This window comes from Pelophylax lessonae (genome assembly GCF_965119305.1).
Source record: "Pelophylax lessonae genome assembly, chromosome: 8".
In the NCBI taxonomy this organism is placed as follows: Eukaryota; Metazoa; Chordata; class Amphibia; order Anura; family Ranidae; genus Pelophylax; species Pelophylax lessonae.
Window position 1 is genome coordinate 179,568,890 of NC_138775.1, and position 18,236 is coordinate 179,587,125.

Consider the following 18,236-nt stretch of genomic DNA (forward strand, 5'->3'; position numbering starts at 1 on the left):
ATCTCCTGTCATGCGAATTGGATGCCCGCATTCAATTCGTATAAGTGTGAACCCAGCTTAAACTATAACTATAATAGCCAACATGGACACGTTTGGATGAGTCATAAAAGTCTACCAAAAAAGTCAGTACTGACCACGCTTTTTAAATAAATATACTTGCATCATTATTTAAAGTAGGTTCGTCGTGAGAGAAAAGGGGTTTATGCCATTGCTGATCTTTTGAAAAAAATTAAAATAGAATAAAATAAAAGTCAGCAGCTACATATACTGTAGCTGCTGACTTTTATTAAACAGACACTTACAAGACAAGGAGTCCAGTGCTGTCATCACCCTTTGCTGGTTTTCTGCTGATCTTTGGGTCCCTGGTGCTGCCATCTTGCTTGTGGGAAGCCAGCTGTGAATTCCTGCTGTTTCATGGCCGACTCCCCACTGCGAATGTGCGAGACAAACTGCACATCCTTGTCGGATTTGTGACATGTGCCAGGAAGCTGAAGGGGGGGGGGGTGTTTGGGAGTGGGTACCTGCCAGAAATAGGTACTACCCTCTCCCAGAAAAAAAAGTAGCAGAGATGAGGAGGGAGAAGAAAAAGCAGAACTTTCCATTGTAGCTTGAAGTTCTGCTTTAATATTTTGAGATGCTGACTTGGTAGTAAACATATTAGCAAAGGCAAAGAAAAGTCAGAACTAATCTGTGTAAGAGGTGATAGTCCCAAAGTTTCTCTCAGGTCTGACTTTAAACAAAATTTAAGAAAATTTGTAGTAACACTTGTGTCCACTGGGTGGCAATCAGTACATCAGAGATTGTAACAGCTCAGATACAAGAATTAAATATACATTAGGTCATGTACTAACACAAAAAAGTTATCGGATGTGCAGATAAAGCATAACAGGATATATTTAATAAAATAATACTGATAGTAATAATATTTGTAACCGAGGACAACCAGCTACTTTTCAGCGTGCATGAGCGTGATCATTTTTCATACGAATATGTTTTTTGGCAGTTTCATTACTTTATAGGGAGGCTCTAGGCAATTAAAAAATAATAAAATGAGTAAAATGTATTTTGTAAATCGATTTTGACATTTTCTGAAGACTTTCTGGTGGCGATTCAATAAAACAATTGCAACACATTTCTGGCTTTATGCTCCAAAGTCATGAAAGCCATGCAAATGTCTTGTTTATATTTCCGACATGCGTGATAAATTTAGCTAGTTTCTCTGTGCAACCCTTTTATATTCTGAGCAAAGAAATGAGCTTAGCCCTTCCTTCTGGCTGTTACTGTCATGCAGCAGGTGTCGGTCTCACAGCTGGGTTCCTGTCCACCCCATCCGCTTGGTGCTCTAAAAAGTCAATGCGTTTCAGCTTATAAAGCCAAAATGCAGTAGCTTTCTGCTGTAAACTGGACCACTTGATAAATCTGTGGATTATGTATTGACTCCAGCATTGAGTTATTCAAGCACTTTTACGTTCAACCAATTTAGCTGCAACAAATTCATTAGTAAATATCACCACATCGGTGATAGGAAAAGTGGAGGTAAAGACATCTTCCACTTTGGATTGAATTGTGCTGCAGACAAATTGCTGCCAGAGACAAAATGTGATCAAAGTAACAGATTCATATACAACTTGCCAACAGTTACATTAATCTGTTGTATGTTACCCATTTGGTTCATGGACGGGAGTCTTTGACACTCTTTATTACTTCCGAGGTCTATCTTTTTTTATTCTGAACATTTAGCTGAGATTTTACTAGGACCTGACAATGCCCTGACAACTGCAGAATGAATACTTCTACATCGATGTGTTTATTACTGTGGATTTATCCATATTTCATCTACTAGAGTTTCCCTTTGATTCCTTTAAAATATACTCTCCTTCATATGTCAAATTTTAACTTGTTTTCTAATTATTCAGCAGGACTTTTGTGTTTTATATACATATACAGTGGGTACGTAAAGTATTCAGACCCCCTTAAATTTTTCACTCTTTGTTATATTGCAGCCATTTGCTAAAATCATTTAGGTTCATTCTTCTTCCTCATGAATGTACACATAGCACCCCATACTGACAGAAAAACACAGAATTGTTGACATTGTTGCAGATTTATTAAGAAAGAAAAACTGAAATATCACATGGTCCTAAGTATTCAGACCCTTTGCTCAGTATTTAGTAGAAGCCCCCTTTTGATCTAATACAGCCAGGAGTCTTTTGGGGAAATATGCAACAAGTCTTTCACACCTGGATTTGGGGATCCTCTGCCATTCCTCCTTGCAGATCCTCTCCAGTTCTGTCAGGTTGGATGGTAAACGTTGGTGGACAGCCATTTTTAGGTCTCTCCAGAGATGCTCAATTGGGTTTAAGTCAGGGCTCTGGCTGGGCCATTCAAGAACAGTCACGGAGTTGTTGTGAAGCCACTCCTTCGTTATTTTAGCTGTGTGCTTAGGGTCATTGTCTTGTTGGAAGGTAAACCTTCGGCCCAGTCTGAGGTCCAGAGCACTCTGGAGAAGGTTTTTGTCCAGGATATCCCTGTACTTGGCCGCATTCATCTTTCCCTCGATTGCAACCAGTCGTCCTGTCCCTGCAGCTGAAAAACACCCCCACAGCATGATGCTGCCACCACCATGCTTCACTGTTGGGACTGTATTGGACAGGTGATGAGCAGTGCCTGGTTTTCTCCACACACACCGCTTAGAATTAAGGCCAAAAAGTTCTATTTTGGTCTCATCAGACCAGAGAATCTTATTTCTCACCATCTTGGAGTCCTTCAGGTGTTTTTTAGCAAACTCCATGCGGGCTTTCATGTGTCAGACACTGAGGAGAGGCTTCCGTCGGGCCACTCTGCCATAAAGCCCCGACTGGTGGAGGGCTGCAGTGATGGCTGACTTTCTACAACTTTCTCCCATCTCCTGACTGCATCTCTGGAGCTCAGCCACAGTGATCTTTGGGTTCTTCTTTACCTCTCTCACCAAGGCTCTTCTCCCCCGATAGCTCAGTTTGGCCGGACGGCCAGCTCTAGGAAGGGTTCTGGTCATCCCAAACGTCTTCCATTTGAGGATTATGGAGGCCACTGTGCTCTTAGGAACCTTAAGTGCAGCAGAAATCTTTTTGTAACCTTGGCCAGATCTGTGCCTTGCCACAATTCTGTCTCTGAGCTCTTCAGGCAGTTCCTTTGACCTCATGATTCTCATTTGCTCTGACATGCATTGTGATCTGGAAGGTCTTATATAGACAGGTGTGTGGCTTTCCTAATCAAGTCCAATCAGTATAATCAAACACAGCTTGACTCAAATGAAGGTGTAGAACCATCTCAAGGATGATCAGAAGAAATGGAAAGCACCTGAGTTAAATATATGAGTGTCACAGCAAAGGGTCTGAATACTTAGGACCATGTGATATTTCAGTTTTTCTTTTTTAATAAATCTGCAACAATGTCAACAATTCTGTGTTTTTCTGTCAGTATGGGGTGCTATGTGTACATTCATGAGGAAGAAGAATGAACCTAAATGATTTTAGCAAATGGCTGCAATATAACAAAGAGTGAAAAATTTAAGGGGGTCTGAATACTTTCCGTACCCACTGTATATATATATATATATATATATATACATATATATATATATATATACACACACACTCATCGCCCACTTTATTGGGTACACCGGTTCAATTGCTTGGTAATACAAATGGGTAATCAGCCAATTACATGGCAGCAATTCAATGCATTTAGGCATGTGAAGAAGACTTGAAGTTCAAACCTAGCATCAGAATGGGGAAGAAAGGGGATAAGGACATAAACAAAAATGTTACCTTGCGGATTCCCTGCAAACAGTCCAGGATGGTAAGGTTATATGTACAATTTCCAAAAGAGGCATCTCTGTAAAGAGAGAGATAATATGATTTAATTGTATTATTCACTTGAATGGGGCAAGGGTACAGTAGCAAAGTACAATACTATAACATCCAACATTTTAGCTGTCCTATTATACACAAGAACAAAGCCCATCCACACCCAGGCTGGCAAAGATACTTTACCTTAGGGGCCAGACAGCAAGATATTTCTCCAATGTATAAGTTTGTATTTTGCCAAATAGGATCTCTCAGCTCATTTAAATGACAAATGGCAGAATGATTTGTCTGTTATAGAGATGCGTTTGTGTTTTTGGAACTCGACTGCAACCTGGGACTAAAGAACATCAGCTGGGTATACACTACTAGAGTTTCTAGGGGAAATTTTTTGTTTTAGGGTCCTTTCACACGGTCCGCATTCCGTTGCGGACCGTGCTCTGCTCAGTGGGGATCGATCCGCCAATCCCCACTGAGCCGGCGGATGACAGCTCTGTCTCCGCACTGTGTGCAGATAGGGAGGTGTCAGAGCCCCGCTGCTCTCTATGGGGAATCGGATGGGAGCGGACCGTCTGTCTGCTCTCATCCGATCCCATCCGATCCCCTGGACGGATGGAAAATAGGGTTTCCATCCGTCCGGATTTCACGGACAGGATCGGATTCGGATGGCAGCGGGTGTCAGCGGACATGTCTCCGCTGACATCCACTCGAGTCCCCCATAGGGATGCATTGAGGATCTGATCAGATCTGCCTAAAAAACTGACAGGCGGATCTGATCGGACCGCCCGTGTGAAAGGACCCTCAGGGTCCTTTCACACGAGCGTTCCGTATGTCCGTTTTTCCTCCCATCCGTTTGCGGATGAAAAAAGGACATAATGCATGTCAATGGGATTGCGGATGTCAGCGGATGACCATCCGCTGACATCCGATTTGCGTCCTTTCCGTTCAGTTCCGTTTTTAGAGAACCCTATTTTTCTTCCGTTTAAAAAACAGAATGGACACAAAAACGTATGTCAGCGGTGCCATCCGCTGACATCCGCTATCCCATAGACATACATTATGTCTGTTTATCATCCGCAAACAGATGGGATGATTAACGGACGAATGGAACGGACCCTCCAAAAGTGCATCCATGTCCGTTTAAAAAAAAAAAGTCATTGAGTGGATGAAAAAACTGAGCGGACCGTGTGAAAGGACCCTTAGGAATATTGGTTTGATTTTTAAATCACTAGTGAGGGAGGGGGGGGGTCAAATCAAAGCGCTCCAGGGTCAACTCTATAATGTTTTAGAAATGTGACAGGTAGGCTGCCATGTGTACCCAGCTTCAGATGGTGTTTGCCTGATCTGCAATGGATATCTATGGTTACAGAGGTGACCAAACATTCCTACTAAAAAAAAAATCCATTGTTCAGACTGTATTTTAATTGAAAAGCCTACTGCTCCCTTTATTAGCAGTGCTGGCGCTGTCTGCTATGCCCAAAGACATGGTCATCAGGACACCAGTGCACTTTTATGGCATTGCCTTTTTGGCTATGAGAATGATCTTTGGCAATTACATTTCTTCCTAACACAAGGAGAAACAGGGCACTGGATTCAGATATTCAAAGGGTCACTGAAATAGTCACTGAGCACACCTCAAAATGGGACTAACCTCAGGAACAGTGAAAGGACCAATATTTGAGAATCCACATACATACAATCCAATGACAGCTTCAATCAAACGTCCAAAATGTTTTTTTTATTGCTCAGTTGTTCTGTCTCACACTGATATGTTCTAACACTGTATGGATACCTACTTATCATATGACTGAAGCACCTTACCTAACTCAGCTGTTTACCTCCTACTTATCCATCTTCCCCGGCAGCGCCTTTTTCCCTCACCCCCCCCCCTCTTTTTGCACGCTTACTGATATAACCTCAGGTTATATTTGAGGGAGGCTGCAGCCTTTTTCCTTTCACCGTAGTGCGGAACCCACTCCTTTTCATTTAACTGGGATTCAGGAACTGCATGATTTTTAATCAACCTGCATATATTCAGTACAGACATAACATTCTGAGTGAAATAAAAAAAAAAAAAATTCCTTGCTCAAATGCAAACAGCATTTCCATATAAACTATCTAACGAGCAGGGCCCTTTTGATTCCTACTGTATTAAAGTGTATTGTATTTGTACTGTCTACCCTCAAGTTGTGAAGTGCTACGTAAACTGTCGGCGCTATATAAATACTATATAATAATAATAATATTACAAAAAGTATTGGGACACCTGCCTTTACACGCATCTAAACTTTGATGGCATCCCAGACTTAGTCCGTATGATGGCATCCCAGTCTTAGTCCGTAGGGTTCAATATTGAGTTAGCCCACCCTTTGCAGCTATACCAGCTTCAACTCTTCGGAGAAGGCCGTCCAAAATGCTTTGGGAGTGTGTCTATGGGAATGTTTGACCATTCTTCTAAAAGTGCATTTGTGAGTTCAAGCACTGATGTGAAAAGAAGGTCAGGCGCGCAGTCTCCGTTAAATTCATCCCAAAGGTGTTCTTTTGGGTTAAGGTCAGGACAGCCAAGTTCCTCCACCCCAAACTCGCTTATCCATGTCTTTATGGACATTGCTTTGTGCACTGGTCCAAATCATTTGGCGGAGGGGGAAAAATGGTATGGAGTTGTTTTTCAGAGGTTAGGCTTGGCCCCTTAGCTTCAGTGAAGGGAACCGAAGGTATCAGAATACCAAGACATTTTGGACAATTTAATGCTCCCAACTTTGTGGTAACAGTTTTGGGATGGCCCCTTCCTTTTCCAACATGATTGCGTACCAGTGCACAAACAAGGTCCATAAAGACATGTATGGGCGAGTTTGGGGTGGAGGAACTTGATTTATCAGCCATTGCTTCAGCCAATCAGGGCTTAGAATGCATTTTGCATCACGCAGTGCATTGTGGGGCACTCGACGGGCAAACAGCTGATAAGTCATCAGCTATCAGTGACCAACCAGCTGACAGCTGAATAAAAAAAAAAAAAATGCCGGCAATACACAAATGTGAAAAAAAAACAGCGTAGGGCCCCCCTAAAATCCATACCAGACCCTTTTCCGAGCATGCAGCCTGGCACCTGAACTATTGGCCACATGCCCTCAACATAGGTGGTGCTTTGGGGCAGTGGGGGGGGGCTCTGCCCCCACCCCAAAGCATCTTGTCCCCATGTTGATGGGGACAAGGGCCTCTTCCCCACAACCTTGGGCGGTGGTTGTGGGGGTCTGCGGGCGGGGGGATTATCGAAATATGGAAACCCCCTTTAACAAGGTGGCCCCCAGATCCTGGCCCCCCCATGTGAATGAGTATGGAGTACATTGTACCCCTACTCATTCACCAAAAAAAGTGTCAAAACAGAAATAAAAACACACACACAGTTTTTGACAATTCCTTTATTAAAAATAAAAAAAACAATGTCCCTCGGTGTAGATCTATTGCCAACCATGACACCCGCCACACATCTGGACCCCAAAAAAAAAAAAAGCTCCGCCCAAAATGAAGGCTCCCCACCTGCTCTGCCATCTGACAGTTCTTATATGGGTAAGGGGTGGAGCCACCTGCCAACGTCACCTGGTGGCACCAACCCCATTTGACGTCACCGACCGATGCATGTTGGGTCGGTGACGTCACAAGGGGTGGTGCCACCAGATAAAGTTGCCAGGTGGCCCCGCCCCTTACATATTTAAGAACTGTCACGTGGCGGAACAGGCAGCTGAGCTTTTTTTCTTTTTCCGGGTCCATCGGTGCGGTGATGTGGGTGTCGCTATTGACAATGGATCTACATTGAGGGGCATTGTTTTTTATTTTTAATAAAGGAATTTAGTGAATGAGTTGGGGGACAATGTATCCCTACTCATTCACATAAAGGGGGCCAGGATCTGGGGGCCCCTTTTGTTAAAGGGGGCTTCCAGATTCTGATAAGCTCACCCCCCCCCCCCCTCTTCCTGGCCTGCTCCGCTGCATGCTCGTATAAGGGTCTGGTATGGATTTTGTGTGGGAGCCCACACCAATTTTTCAAAAACTTTGGCGTGGGGTTCCCCTTAAAATCCATATCAGACCCAAATGGCCTTGTATGGATTGGGGGGGGCATGCTGTTTTTTTTTTAAACATTGTATTGCCGGCAATGGGTTTTTTTTCTCAAAATACCTTGCAGCCAGGAAAATGAACTTTTTCCATGTTCAGGAGTTCTAGAGCTAAACGGTTTGGGGGGGGGGGGGGGGGGGGCATGCTCACAGCTACTGTATATCAAGGTCAGCATTAAAACAGAGATTCTTGGATTGCATACATTACATGTATATATTCAAGCTGGTCATTTGTATCCAAGTAATTCCTCTGTGTTCAAACTGGCAAATACTTACATGCCCAAAGCATTTTTTATTGGACATACAGTGCCAATATGGGGTTAAGTGACACACTAAGAGGGGAGCTACAGAAGCAGGTCTGGTTAATGACCCATCCGCTATGCGACAGAAATAAAAAATGTGCTGCACTCAAATCCAAACAGCATTCATATATAACATATGAAGTGCTAGAGCGGTGTGACCATGTGATGACATGTAAAATTGCGATTGGCTAGAAAACAGCACATTTGAAGATCCATTCATTTATCTCTAATGTGGTAATGAAAGTAAGGATTTTATCCAAATCCCAAGACACGGTCTGCACTGAACACATAACATAACTCTTCTATGGCACATTTTGTTTTTAACACTATTAAACAGAAATTGAAGGGCATGTTGAGGCCTTACATTAATAATGAACACCTTACCAGATCTAGACTGTCAACGTGCAGTGTAAGCAAGTGTAGAATGTGCAGATTCAAAACACTGTCTGTGTTACTTTTTTATACTACAGAGCAAGATACAAAACCACTGTCCTTTTAGGAACCAAGCTTTGTACGAGATTTCAGCACTCCCAAGCCTTGTTACAGCTAGATATTTTCTGCCCTTGCGTAAAATCTACATGGCTCGGGCAAGCCTACCTCCTTCAATGGGAAGGAACAAAAATTTTACTTGCACACCAGAACAAGAGGCTAAAATATTTTCCTGCAAATTTTCAGAATATTTAGAGACATTCTGTATATGCACTGTCTATATATACAGAGCTTGACAAATATGTCTGCTGCAATTACCACGCAAAATGAGATAAAAAATTGATGGCGGATAAGGATGGACAGACAGTTGCAAGAAAGCAAGATATAAGAAGATCAGACTGTAAACTGAGCAAATCTCAAATAAAACAATGTATTAGCCACATAAATACCTAGATTTAATGGGTTCCCCTGAATTGCTCAATTCAGAAATGTATTTAGTCATCGCTTTGAAGACCTAAAGAGGAGCTCCAGGCTCCTTCAGGAAAAATTAAAAGTATTTGTAGCTGCTGACTTTTAATATTAGGACACTTACCTGTCCAGGGATCCTGTGGTTTCTTCACCTCAGCCGATTTTTCCATCAGCTCTCGGGTGCTGCCACCGACATTGCTTGGAAGGGAAGCCAGCATTGAAGCCTTGCGGCTTCACAGCCAGTTTCCTACTGTGTATGCGCGAAGCGCCCTGCGCTTTCTGAATGGCTTGGCGGCGGGGGGGAAGGAGGAGGGGGGCTGTGGCGAGATCACCCAGAAGTGGGAGCGGGTACCTGTTAAAACCAGGTGCCCGCTCTCTCCTCCCCCCAATAGGTGCCAAATGTGGCACCGGGGGGGGGGGGGGGGCAGTTAAGCAGAGCTTCCCCTTTTGGGTGGAACTCCACTTTAAAGCAAAGATGATATGCATTAATCCAAACAAAGATTGTGCACCGCTCAGGTGAGTACACTTGCTATAGTCCTGTGCAGGTGTTTTCCACCGTGTATACAGAAGAAAAAAGGGTAATGGCTGCACACCACTGCAGGACTTGCTCCCAGGAAAAAGTATTTTATTCCTCCATTGTCAAGTTGACACATTTCACACAATTAAGTGCTTAATCATAACATTATTGATGTTATAATAAGCACTTAATTGTGTGAAACGCGTCAACAGTTTGTTAGTCCTTTGTACTGTCTACCTAACAATGGAGGAATAAAAGACTTTTGCTTGAAAAAAGTTCTGCGGTGGTGTGGGGCCATTACTCCTTTTCCTTCGATATGCAAGTGACCAATTAATACTCCTCAGCTGCTTGTCAAATACTTGTCAATACTTGCCCATTTCCAGTCAAAACTTTTTCTAGTTTTAAAAATAGATAGAAGGGTTAGAACCTCTGTCATGTTTTTATTGTTTCCTTGTGACCCCCAGCGGGAGATCCGCCTCACTTTTTACTGCTCTGACAGAAGAACAAAAAATTATGGGAACTGGGATCAAGAACAGAAGGTGAAAGATAGTAATAAAAGACTCACTGAGTTTCAAGTCTTTCACACTCTGCCAAAAATGGAATTGTGCTGCTATCTCTGTGTTAACAACAGGGATTTTCCATCACACCATTGCTTTCTGACTGCAACTAACATAGAAAGTGAGGAAAAACTGGATTTTTGTAAGAACTTACTGTAAAATCCATTTCTCTGAAATCCGTTGAGAGACACAGCTCTACATATTCAGAACTATAGGGCTATACTGCCCCCTACAGGAGTATGACACTAGGCCGAAAAAAGACTTGGCTATGCTTATGGGCAGCCTTAGGTGGTAAACATCCCCTCTCTTCTATAAACCTTCAGTTTTTTTTCTGCCTAGTTAGGAGTAAGGACCTAGTTCCCTGCCGGGATCTTTGGTCCTGGCATTTTTTCTTTTTACATGGCATTTTTTTCTCCTGGTTTTTTCTGTGAGATCGACAACTGCCGGGCTGGAAGACAGGCTGGATAGCTAGATGCAGTGCCCCCCCAGTCTGGCCAGTGAGCGCGTGCAGTCCAGAGCTCCATGCTGGGTCACCCATGACATAGCCCCACTGGACAGGGGCTGGCCTGCGAGTTAAACGCCTCGCGAACCAGAACTGGCATGAGGTTTACCCTTCCCTTCTAAATCTTAAGCTAAACCAAATAACAAAATAGGATTCTATTCAAAAGCAGAGGGGAAAGCAACGCAGCAACATTCACTAACAGGTCCAACGAGAGAATCGAAGACTGCTTGCGGCCAGGAGCCTCTTGAAGAATAAAAATCTAAGTCTAACATCTTAAGTGGTTAAGGGTGAGCCAGTGGACCAAATAGGGGAACCTTCGAACACTACCAGAGGGAGAACACAGAGAATGTACATAATACTCAAGACCTAAAAAGAAAGGAGGGAATGTTGATCAACCAAAAACCTGTAACTTCTTCCCATGAAGGGAAGAAAAGAGCCAAAACTTGATTTGGTCAATCCCTAGAAAGAACAGATCCCAGGAAGTAAGCTAGGCTCAAACAGTTTGAGGTGCAAAAGACCATTCAGTCTATATGAAAAGGCCCAAAACCTTTGCACCCCTGACTCACTAGGATCAGGGAGAGGCAAGCTCCATGATTAAAGAGGTACTCAAAACCAGTATCCCTAGGCAAGACCTACCAGGGAAAACCCTGTATCAGGAAATGCACAAAAGCCCACAAGGGGTATGAAGCAACTCCTGGGCCTACCAGAGAAGGCAGTGGTTCGATGCCACAAAATCACTGTAAGTGAAGGGGTAGGGTGCACGGGAAGCATCACCACAGGGGTAAGCAGGAATGACGATGAGACTTAAGCTCCAAGCTAAGAAAGCTCCTTACCCCAGATCCAGACAAAACTTAGTCGCCGAAGAGCAAGGGACAGGAGTCTTAGCATTATCGCTAAGAGTGCTTACCTTAAGAGGCTGCATATTTGCCAAAGAAGAATGATCTACTCCCAGGTGAATAGGTACTATAAAGTAATTTAAAACAATACTCTAGTGCGGTTGAATTTGTCTAGCACAGAGACCAAACTACCTACCTTGCCACAGGAAGGACCCCTACGACCTCTATTTGGTGAAGGCACAGCCTGAAACAGGAGACCTGTCAAAGGTAGGATCCCCCAATATGAAAATAACTACCTATATAGAACAGCCAGACAGTAGCTCTAGGGATAGTAATTATCTAATAAGCAAAACTCCCCGAGATACAGGGAAAAGAAACTGTGCCAGCCACCTGGACAAGCTGAAGGATCACTGAACTACTCAGATACAAACAGTTAACAATGGTGAAACCTAACATAGCCAGATATAGATGGATCCTGCAGGTGTTAGGCCCTTTGGGAAGACTGAAGAAACAGGAGGTTGTCTGACTGTCTCACAATGGGGATGCCAGGAAAAACTACAGAAACCAAGCTGACACATGGGCTGGATAGAGCAAGGGGTCCAGTGGTATGAGGCATCCGAGGAGACTGGAGAAAGTGCATTCATCTGTGCAGAAGCAGGGAAGCGATAAGGAGCGGCTGAAGGGGGTGCAACAGGCCTGTAAGGCTAAAAGAGCATTCACTGCATCTGGATGCCAGGGAGGCAAACTACAAAAGGACTAATCAACAAGAAAGAACAATGGATAATTTAATATCATTGTCCTAGAACACAGATCTGTACTTATTCAAGATCTGTTTCCATTTGGTTACATCAACTTAGTTGGTCAGTAAAATTGCACTTTCTAAGGTTACACCTGACCTTTCTGTGTGCCAACCTCAAACAGTACCCCTCTTGTTCTATAGTTCAATACACCCTGGAAAATGTTTCATTCTTGAACATGATTTAAACTGGTTACAAATTGCGCCCTTCTTTAATTTTTTTTTTCCTTCAGGTGATACAGTCTACAAATGAGGCTTGAAAGCACACCTGCATTTGGAGACCAAACCTGCCACATACTAGGAAAAGATGAAACTTTCAGGCTGACACCTTAGGCATCACACTCCCGAGAGTCTGCACTGACAGCTGGCTGAGAACTCTTAGGTTTAATACTCCTGGACTCCTGCACAGTGTCCCAGATGAACCATTCACTATTCAGCTATCAGTAAAATCCTTGGATAAATGTCATTTGTGATTCCGTTTTGCAAGACCTTGCGCAATTGTGAACACTCTTCTGATGCTGTACAGTTTTTCATGTATGAAGCATCCAGCAGAGTGTTGATAAGCACTGACGTCTGCAACTACACCTGTCCCTTGGTGCAACATCAGAAGGTTACAATGACACATCCTAATACTATTCACTCATCTGGATGGCCTGTGTGATTTTACAAACAGGCATACAAGTAGCTATTTGTATCTAGTATAACCCAGGTCAGTGTTAGTAATGTGAACCGAATAAATATATGTTAAAAGGACACACACACCAAAGTATTCATGTATTTTTAGTATGTACTCTCTAATTGATGCAATAAGGTCCAACCCTGGATATCCATTATTTAACTTTCTTATTGCGGTACAGACACATCATACGGTTCACTCTGAGTCATTAGCTTTTTCTATCTGGCCAAATGACAGAAGAACATGTTTGGACAGGCTCAGAAATTAGAACAGCTTGTGTCTGAGCTGCTGTATGAAACTATTCAGGGACAACAGGAGGCCAGGGCTACAGGGGTATTAAACAATAAGCCAAGGGTGAAAAATAAAAGAATATAGGAATTTAAACAAGCCACAAAACACACCACTTTGAGACACTGCAGGTAAAACCCCTAACACTAGTCTGATAATAATGTATTTGCTAGATATATTGCAGGAGCAGACAGTGCTTAGTTCGTCACACAGACTAAGATAATGCTTGACAGCACAGGTGATAATATGATGTGACCATCGTAAGGAGGTAATCCTAACTACAGCTCTACCAAATGTCATCTTCTGACACAAGAGCTGAAAATTTCATGAATTTAGACAGAGCCAGAGGGCACCATGATGTGTATATGCTTTCAACATCCAACAAAGTACCCTACCCCCTACCTGTATCACCCTGTGTGCCCTTTCATCTTTGTCTAAGGGCCATGCAGTCCAGCAGTCTGAGATTTTTAGCTGATGAAAGCTACATGTATTAAATCTGATAGTGTGGTTGATATTTAGAAAGCCTGTCGTTCATAATGCCACTTGTGCCAACTTAAATAACCTGGATAATTTATCTTCATTATATTGGTATTTTACCTATATAACCTAACCACTGCAAACTACACTCCTTTGAATGACTCCTATATTTTTATAGCATGGTATTCTAAAACTTGCCCATTGGGTTGTAAATATGCAGCAAACTTTGGGGTCATAAAATAGTTAATTCTCAGGATGATTTCCCCTGCGGTATAAGAGACACGTGGAAAAAATTCTGCTTACATAGCTGGAAGTATGCATTACCTGTAGCATCTGCCTGCCAAAATCAAAAAAACTAGATAGCAAAGAATTTCAGTCTGGAATTAGAAACAGTATTTCAGGGCTTGACAAATTTGCCTGAAATCTAGGAGCCAGCTAAAAAAGTTAGGAGCCAGTTTTTTTTTTTTTAAACTAAGTGCCGGTTCACACTCATGCGGCTGCGGCGATCGCATGTAATATCGGAGCGCACTGCTCCTTCATTACATGCGATCGGCTGTGCGGTGCGAGTTTAGCCATACACTTTGTATGGCTAAATTCGCACCGCACCCGCAGCAAAGACGCTCAGGACCCTTTTTTGCAGCCGCATCAGGATCGGATTGCACAGCGGTTCACATTTGTGCGATCCGATCCTGTGCGAACTGCAAGATCGCACTGCGATATGCGATCAAACTGGGGGTGTCATTAAGATTACATTGACACCCCCAGCGTATCGCATATGGCAGTGTGAACTGCCAGGGGCGCGCTTGCGATGCGGGAACATGCTGCGAATTCGCAGCCTTCCCGCATCGCATAAGTGTGAACCGGGGCTTACAACCAAGCTTTATTTAATAAAACGGATACTAAATTTACAAATAGATACGACTAGAACTCCACTCTCTTCTATAGCGCAATTGGATGGAAACAGACTGTCTGTCTCTTTCCATCCGATGCCATCTGATCCGATCAACGGGATGGATAGAAAATAGAACCACCATCCGTCTGTTTTTGGCGGACAGGATCAGATGGCGGCAGATTACTGCTCCATAGAGGAGACTGAAGGGTCCGATCAGGTCTGCCTGAAAAACTGACAGGCGGACCTGATCAGACAGCCCGTGTGAAAGGGGCCTTAGGCTGTGGTATGGCGATGAGGAAAAAAAAAAAAAAAAAAAAAAAGATTGATATAATATATTATATATATATATATCAATTTTTTTTTCTTTTTTAAATAAGAATTGGAAAAAAAAAAACATATTTTTTTTTAATAATTTAAAAAAAAAAAAGAAAAAATTATTTAATTTTTTTTACATTAAAAAAATAAATTAATAATAATAACCATACTCCCTGTCCACTTACCTTTAAGCAAAGGTAGCTGGACAGAGAGATGAAGCCTTAAAAAAACTTTCCTCTCATTTCCTCTTTGGAAGGAGATGGAAAGGCATTAAGAACATGCATTACTCCCGGCCACCACAAGAGGGCGCCAGTTCCCCTAGCCTTTCTCATCTCACAGAAGAAGGCCGAAAAGCCGGGGCCTCAATTTTTGGACAGCGCGGAAGTCCGTGCACTCGAGGAGAAGGTGGGGGGCTCAAAAGGGACAGGACACCCTATGCAGGGCACCCCAGGCGCCAGGTCGCTAATTCTAGCGCCCGGGTTTGTCGAGCCCTGCAGTATTTTACTAATAAAATGATCATTTTATAGTGTAAGGATCTTAGGATAGTTACAAAGTTCCACATTTAAAAAAATAAAATAATATATATATATATATATATATATATATATATATATAGATAGATATATATATAGATATATATATATATCTATATATATATATAGATATATATACGCACAGTATATACTAATTAGCTCAAAATACATTAAAAACATGAGAAGTGGTATTTTCAGAAATGTAGAATTTCCCACCTGCTGGAGGCGAATTATCACACAAGGTACATGAAGTGACCATGCAGAAAAGAGTTTACTGAGACAGTTTTGCTATGGAATTGTAGTCTAAATTCTTAATTTCATTATTATGTTGATAATGAAATGTAGAGTCAGTTTTTTTCCAGTGAATGTAAGTTTGAGCAATACTGTACTAGACCTTATTGCTGTACAGCCTAAATGTTCTCTATCCATTTAATTTTGGGATGAGGCTTAACTCATTTTCTGTCTATACCTCGATCATATGATGTATTTACTGTACAGCTGACTTCAACCCAGGATCAAAAGTAACAATTAACAAGTGTAATTATAGAATGCAGAAGAAAGGAAATGATAAACGTTGTCATTAGGTCTTTTCACCTAAAAGGGAGGTACTGGGGGCTGGACCCACTAAGCAGTGCTCTGTATGCCTCTTCTGGTGTCTTCTTTAAATAGATCACCTAGATTTAAGACAAAAGAAAAGATTAGTCATCTGCTATATAAAATTGTAAAAGATCTGATTTCTAAACAGAAAACAGCTGAAAAAACTGTACTGTTAAACTAAATAATAAAAAAGTTGTAATTTACTAGGAAAGAGCCTCATTTAGTAAAAATGAAAAAAGTTGACAAGACTCCTTATTTTAAAATTGTAGTCTACAAATAACATGTAGACAATTGTAGAATAACATTTTATATGGAACCATACACACAAAAGGAACACACCTCTAGTGAACCCGCATTGCACTGAACCACAAGGCATGGTAACACTATAATGCATTGCTGTAAAAATAGTGCAGGTGTGTTTTCTGGTCCATTGTGGTGCAGTGTGTGACCATTAAAATAAATTAGCTGCCTTAACAGATTATATGTCACCATACAACATAACAGGTGTTACTTAAACCACACTTGACTTCAAAGGTCTTAAAGAAGACAATAGGTAAAAGATGTTATTGAGCATTTGCACCAGAAGTGATTTAGTCATTGCTCCATTTTAAACCTGGTTTACGAGTTCACAGAGCCAGAGATTATAGCTGACATGCCTGGTCTGTTAAACTGGCATCTATCTATGAGAGGGATGTGGGGGCAGGGGGATTGGTCCATCTGCCCTGTTGGCTTGGATGGAGGAATCTGTTAGATTTTGTTTGTGCAGCCCACAGGCTGAACAAAAGAAATCTACACGTGTACGGCCAACTTTAGAGGTGGGGGATTGGTCCATCTGCCCTATTGGCATGGATGGAGGAACCTGTTAGATTTCTTTTGTTCAGCCCACAGGCTGAACAAAAGAAATCTATACGTGTTTGCCAACTTCAGGAGCTGGGGCTCATGCACAAGGTGTAAAAAACACCACTTTTACAGGTGTTTGACTTTTTTTTTTTTTTTTTGCCTCCGTGTTTGCATATGGGGTTCATTTACTAAAACTAGAGTGCAAAAATCTGGTGCAGCTATGCATGGAAGTCAATCGGCTTCTAACTTCAGCTTGTTTAATTAGGATTTGACAAAAAAAACCTGAAAGCTGATTAGTTTCTATGCAGGGCTGCATTCGATTTTGCACCCTCCAGTTTTAGTAAATCAACCCCTTGGTGTCCATGCACACATTGGTGTTTACAGGCATATTAAAAGAGGAAAATTTACTGGCAGAAAAAGAACAATGATCAGCACATTTAGGAGAGGAGCTTTTGGGCAGAAAAACAGCTTAACACGCCTAAACCCATGTAAACACATTTAAATGCACCTAGACGCCTTTAGCGTTTGAGTATTTATTCATTGCAATGGCCAGAATAAATTAATACTGGCCGATGGAATCCATTAACACTCAAATGTTTGATGCGCCTGAATGTGTCTAAACATTTGTGGAGTTCAGAATTTAAATAAAAAACCAGAGGAGATGGCAGTTATTGATTATTTTGACTTTACAACCACTTTAAAGATCTATCAGATTAAAAATAATTTGTCAGGTTACGGTGGTATCAGGGAACCTTAGTATTTCTGTAGATCCCTTCACGACCATGACTGACCCTGCTCAGAGGAGAAAGGACACAGCAATGAACCAAGATGTCCTCATTCTTTCATTAGCACAAATATGCACGTTCATCTGGTTTGTAGATCCTTTGGTGGCTTGACTATGTTGCATGGATGGCCACTGTCCAATGTCTGTAGATAGCTTTATTTGACCAACCAATATGACCACCTTGTCATTAATCTTGACCTAATATCTAATGACTGTTATTTGTCTTAGGCCCTGTCTTGTTTTCTTATTATCTATACATTCTGCATTATACAGCATAAGTTTGTGCATCCAACTGTATACCTTACAAAAATTTTTAGGAAAGACATAAAAAAAAAAAAAGAAGAAAAAAAAAAAAGAAAATTAAATTACATTCAAATATCACAATGTACAAATTTCCATTCTACTTTGGTCAATAAATTATGACATGCAGAATGTGTGAAAAAGGAAAATGCATTTTACCAAGACTTTTAAAG

General features: G+C 41.9%; 1 protein-coding gene across 2 annotated transcripts in view; it reads right to left on the reverse strand.

The window, feature by feature from the left end:
* Positions 1 to 18,236, reverse strand: part of CDC14A (cell division cycle 14A) — a 212,075-nt gene that overhangs the window by 77,874 nt on the left and 115,965 nt on the right. For both annotated transcript variants that reach the window (XM_082265809.1, XM_082265808.1), the window contains exons 5-6: positions 16,137 to 16,216; positions 3,810 to 3,876 (exon numbers count right to left, since the gene is read on the reverse strand). In XM_082265809.1, coding sequence (XP_082121935.1) covers positions 3,810 to 3,876; positions 16,137 to 16,216 — 147 coding nt within the window. The remainder of the gene's footprint in view (positions 1 to 3,809; positions 3,877 to 16,136; positions 16,217 to 18,236) is intronic.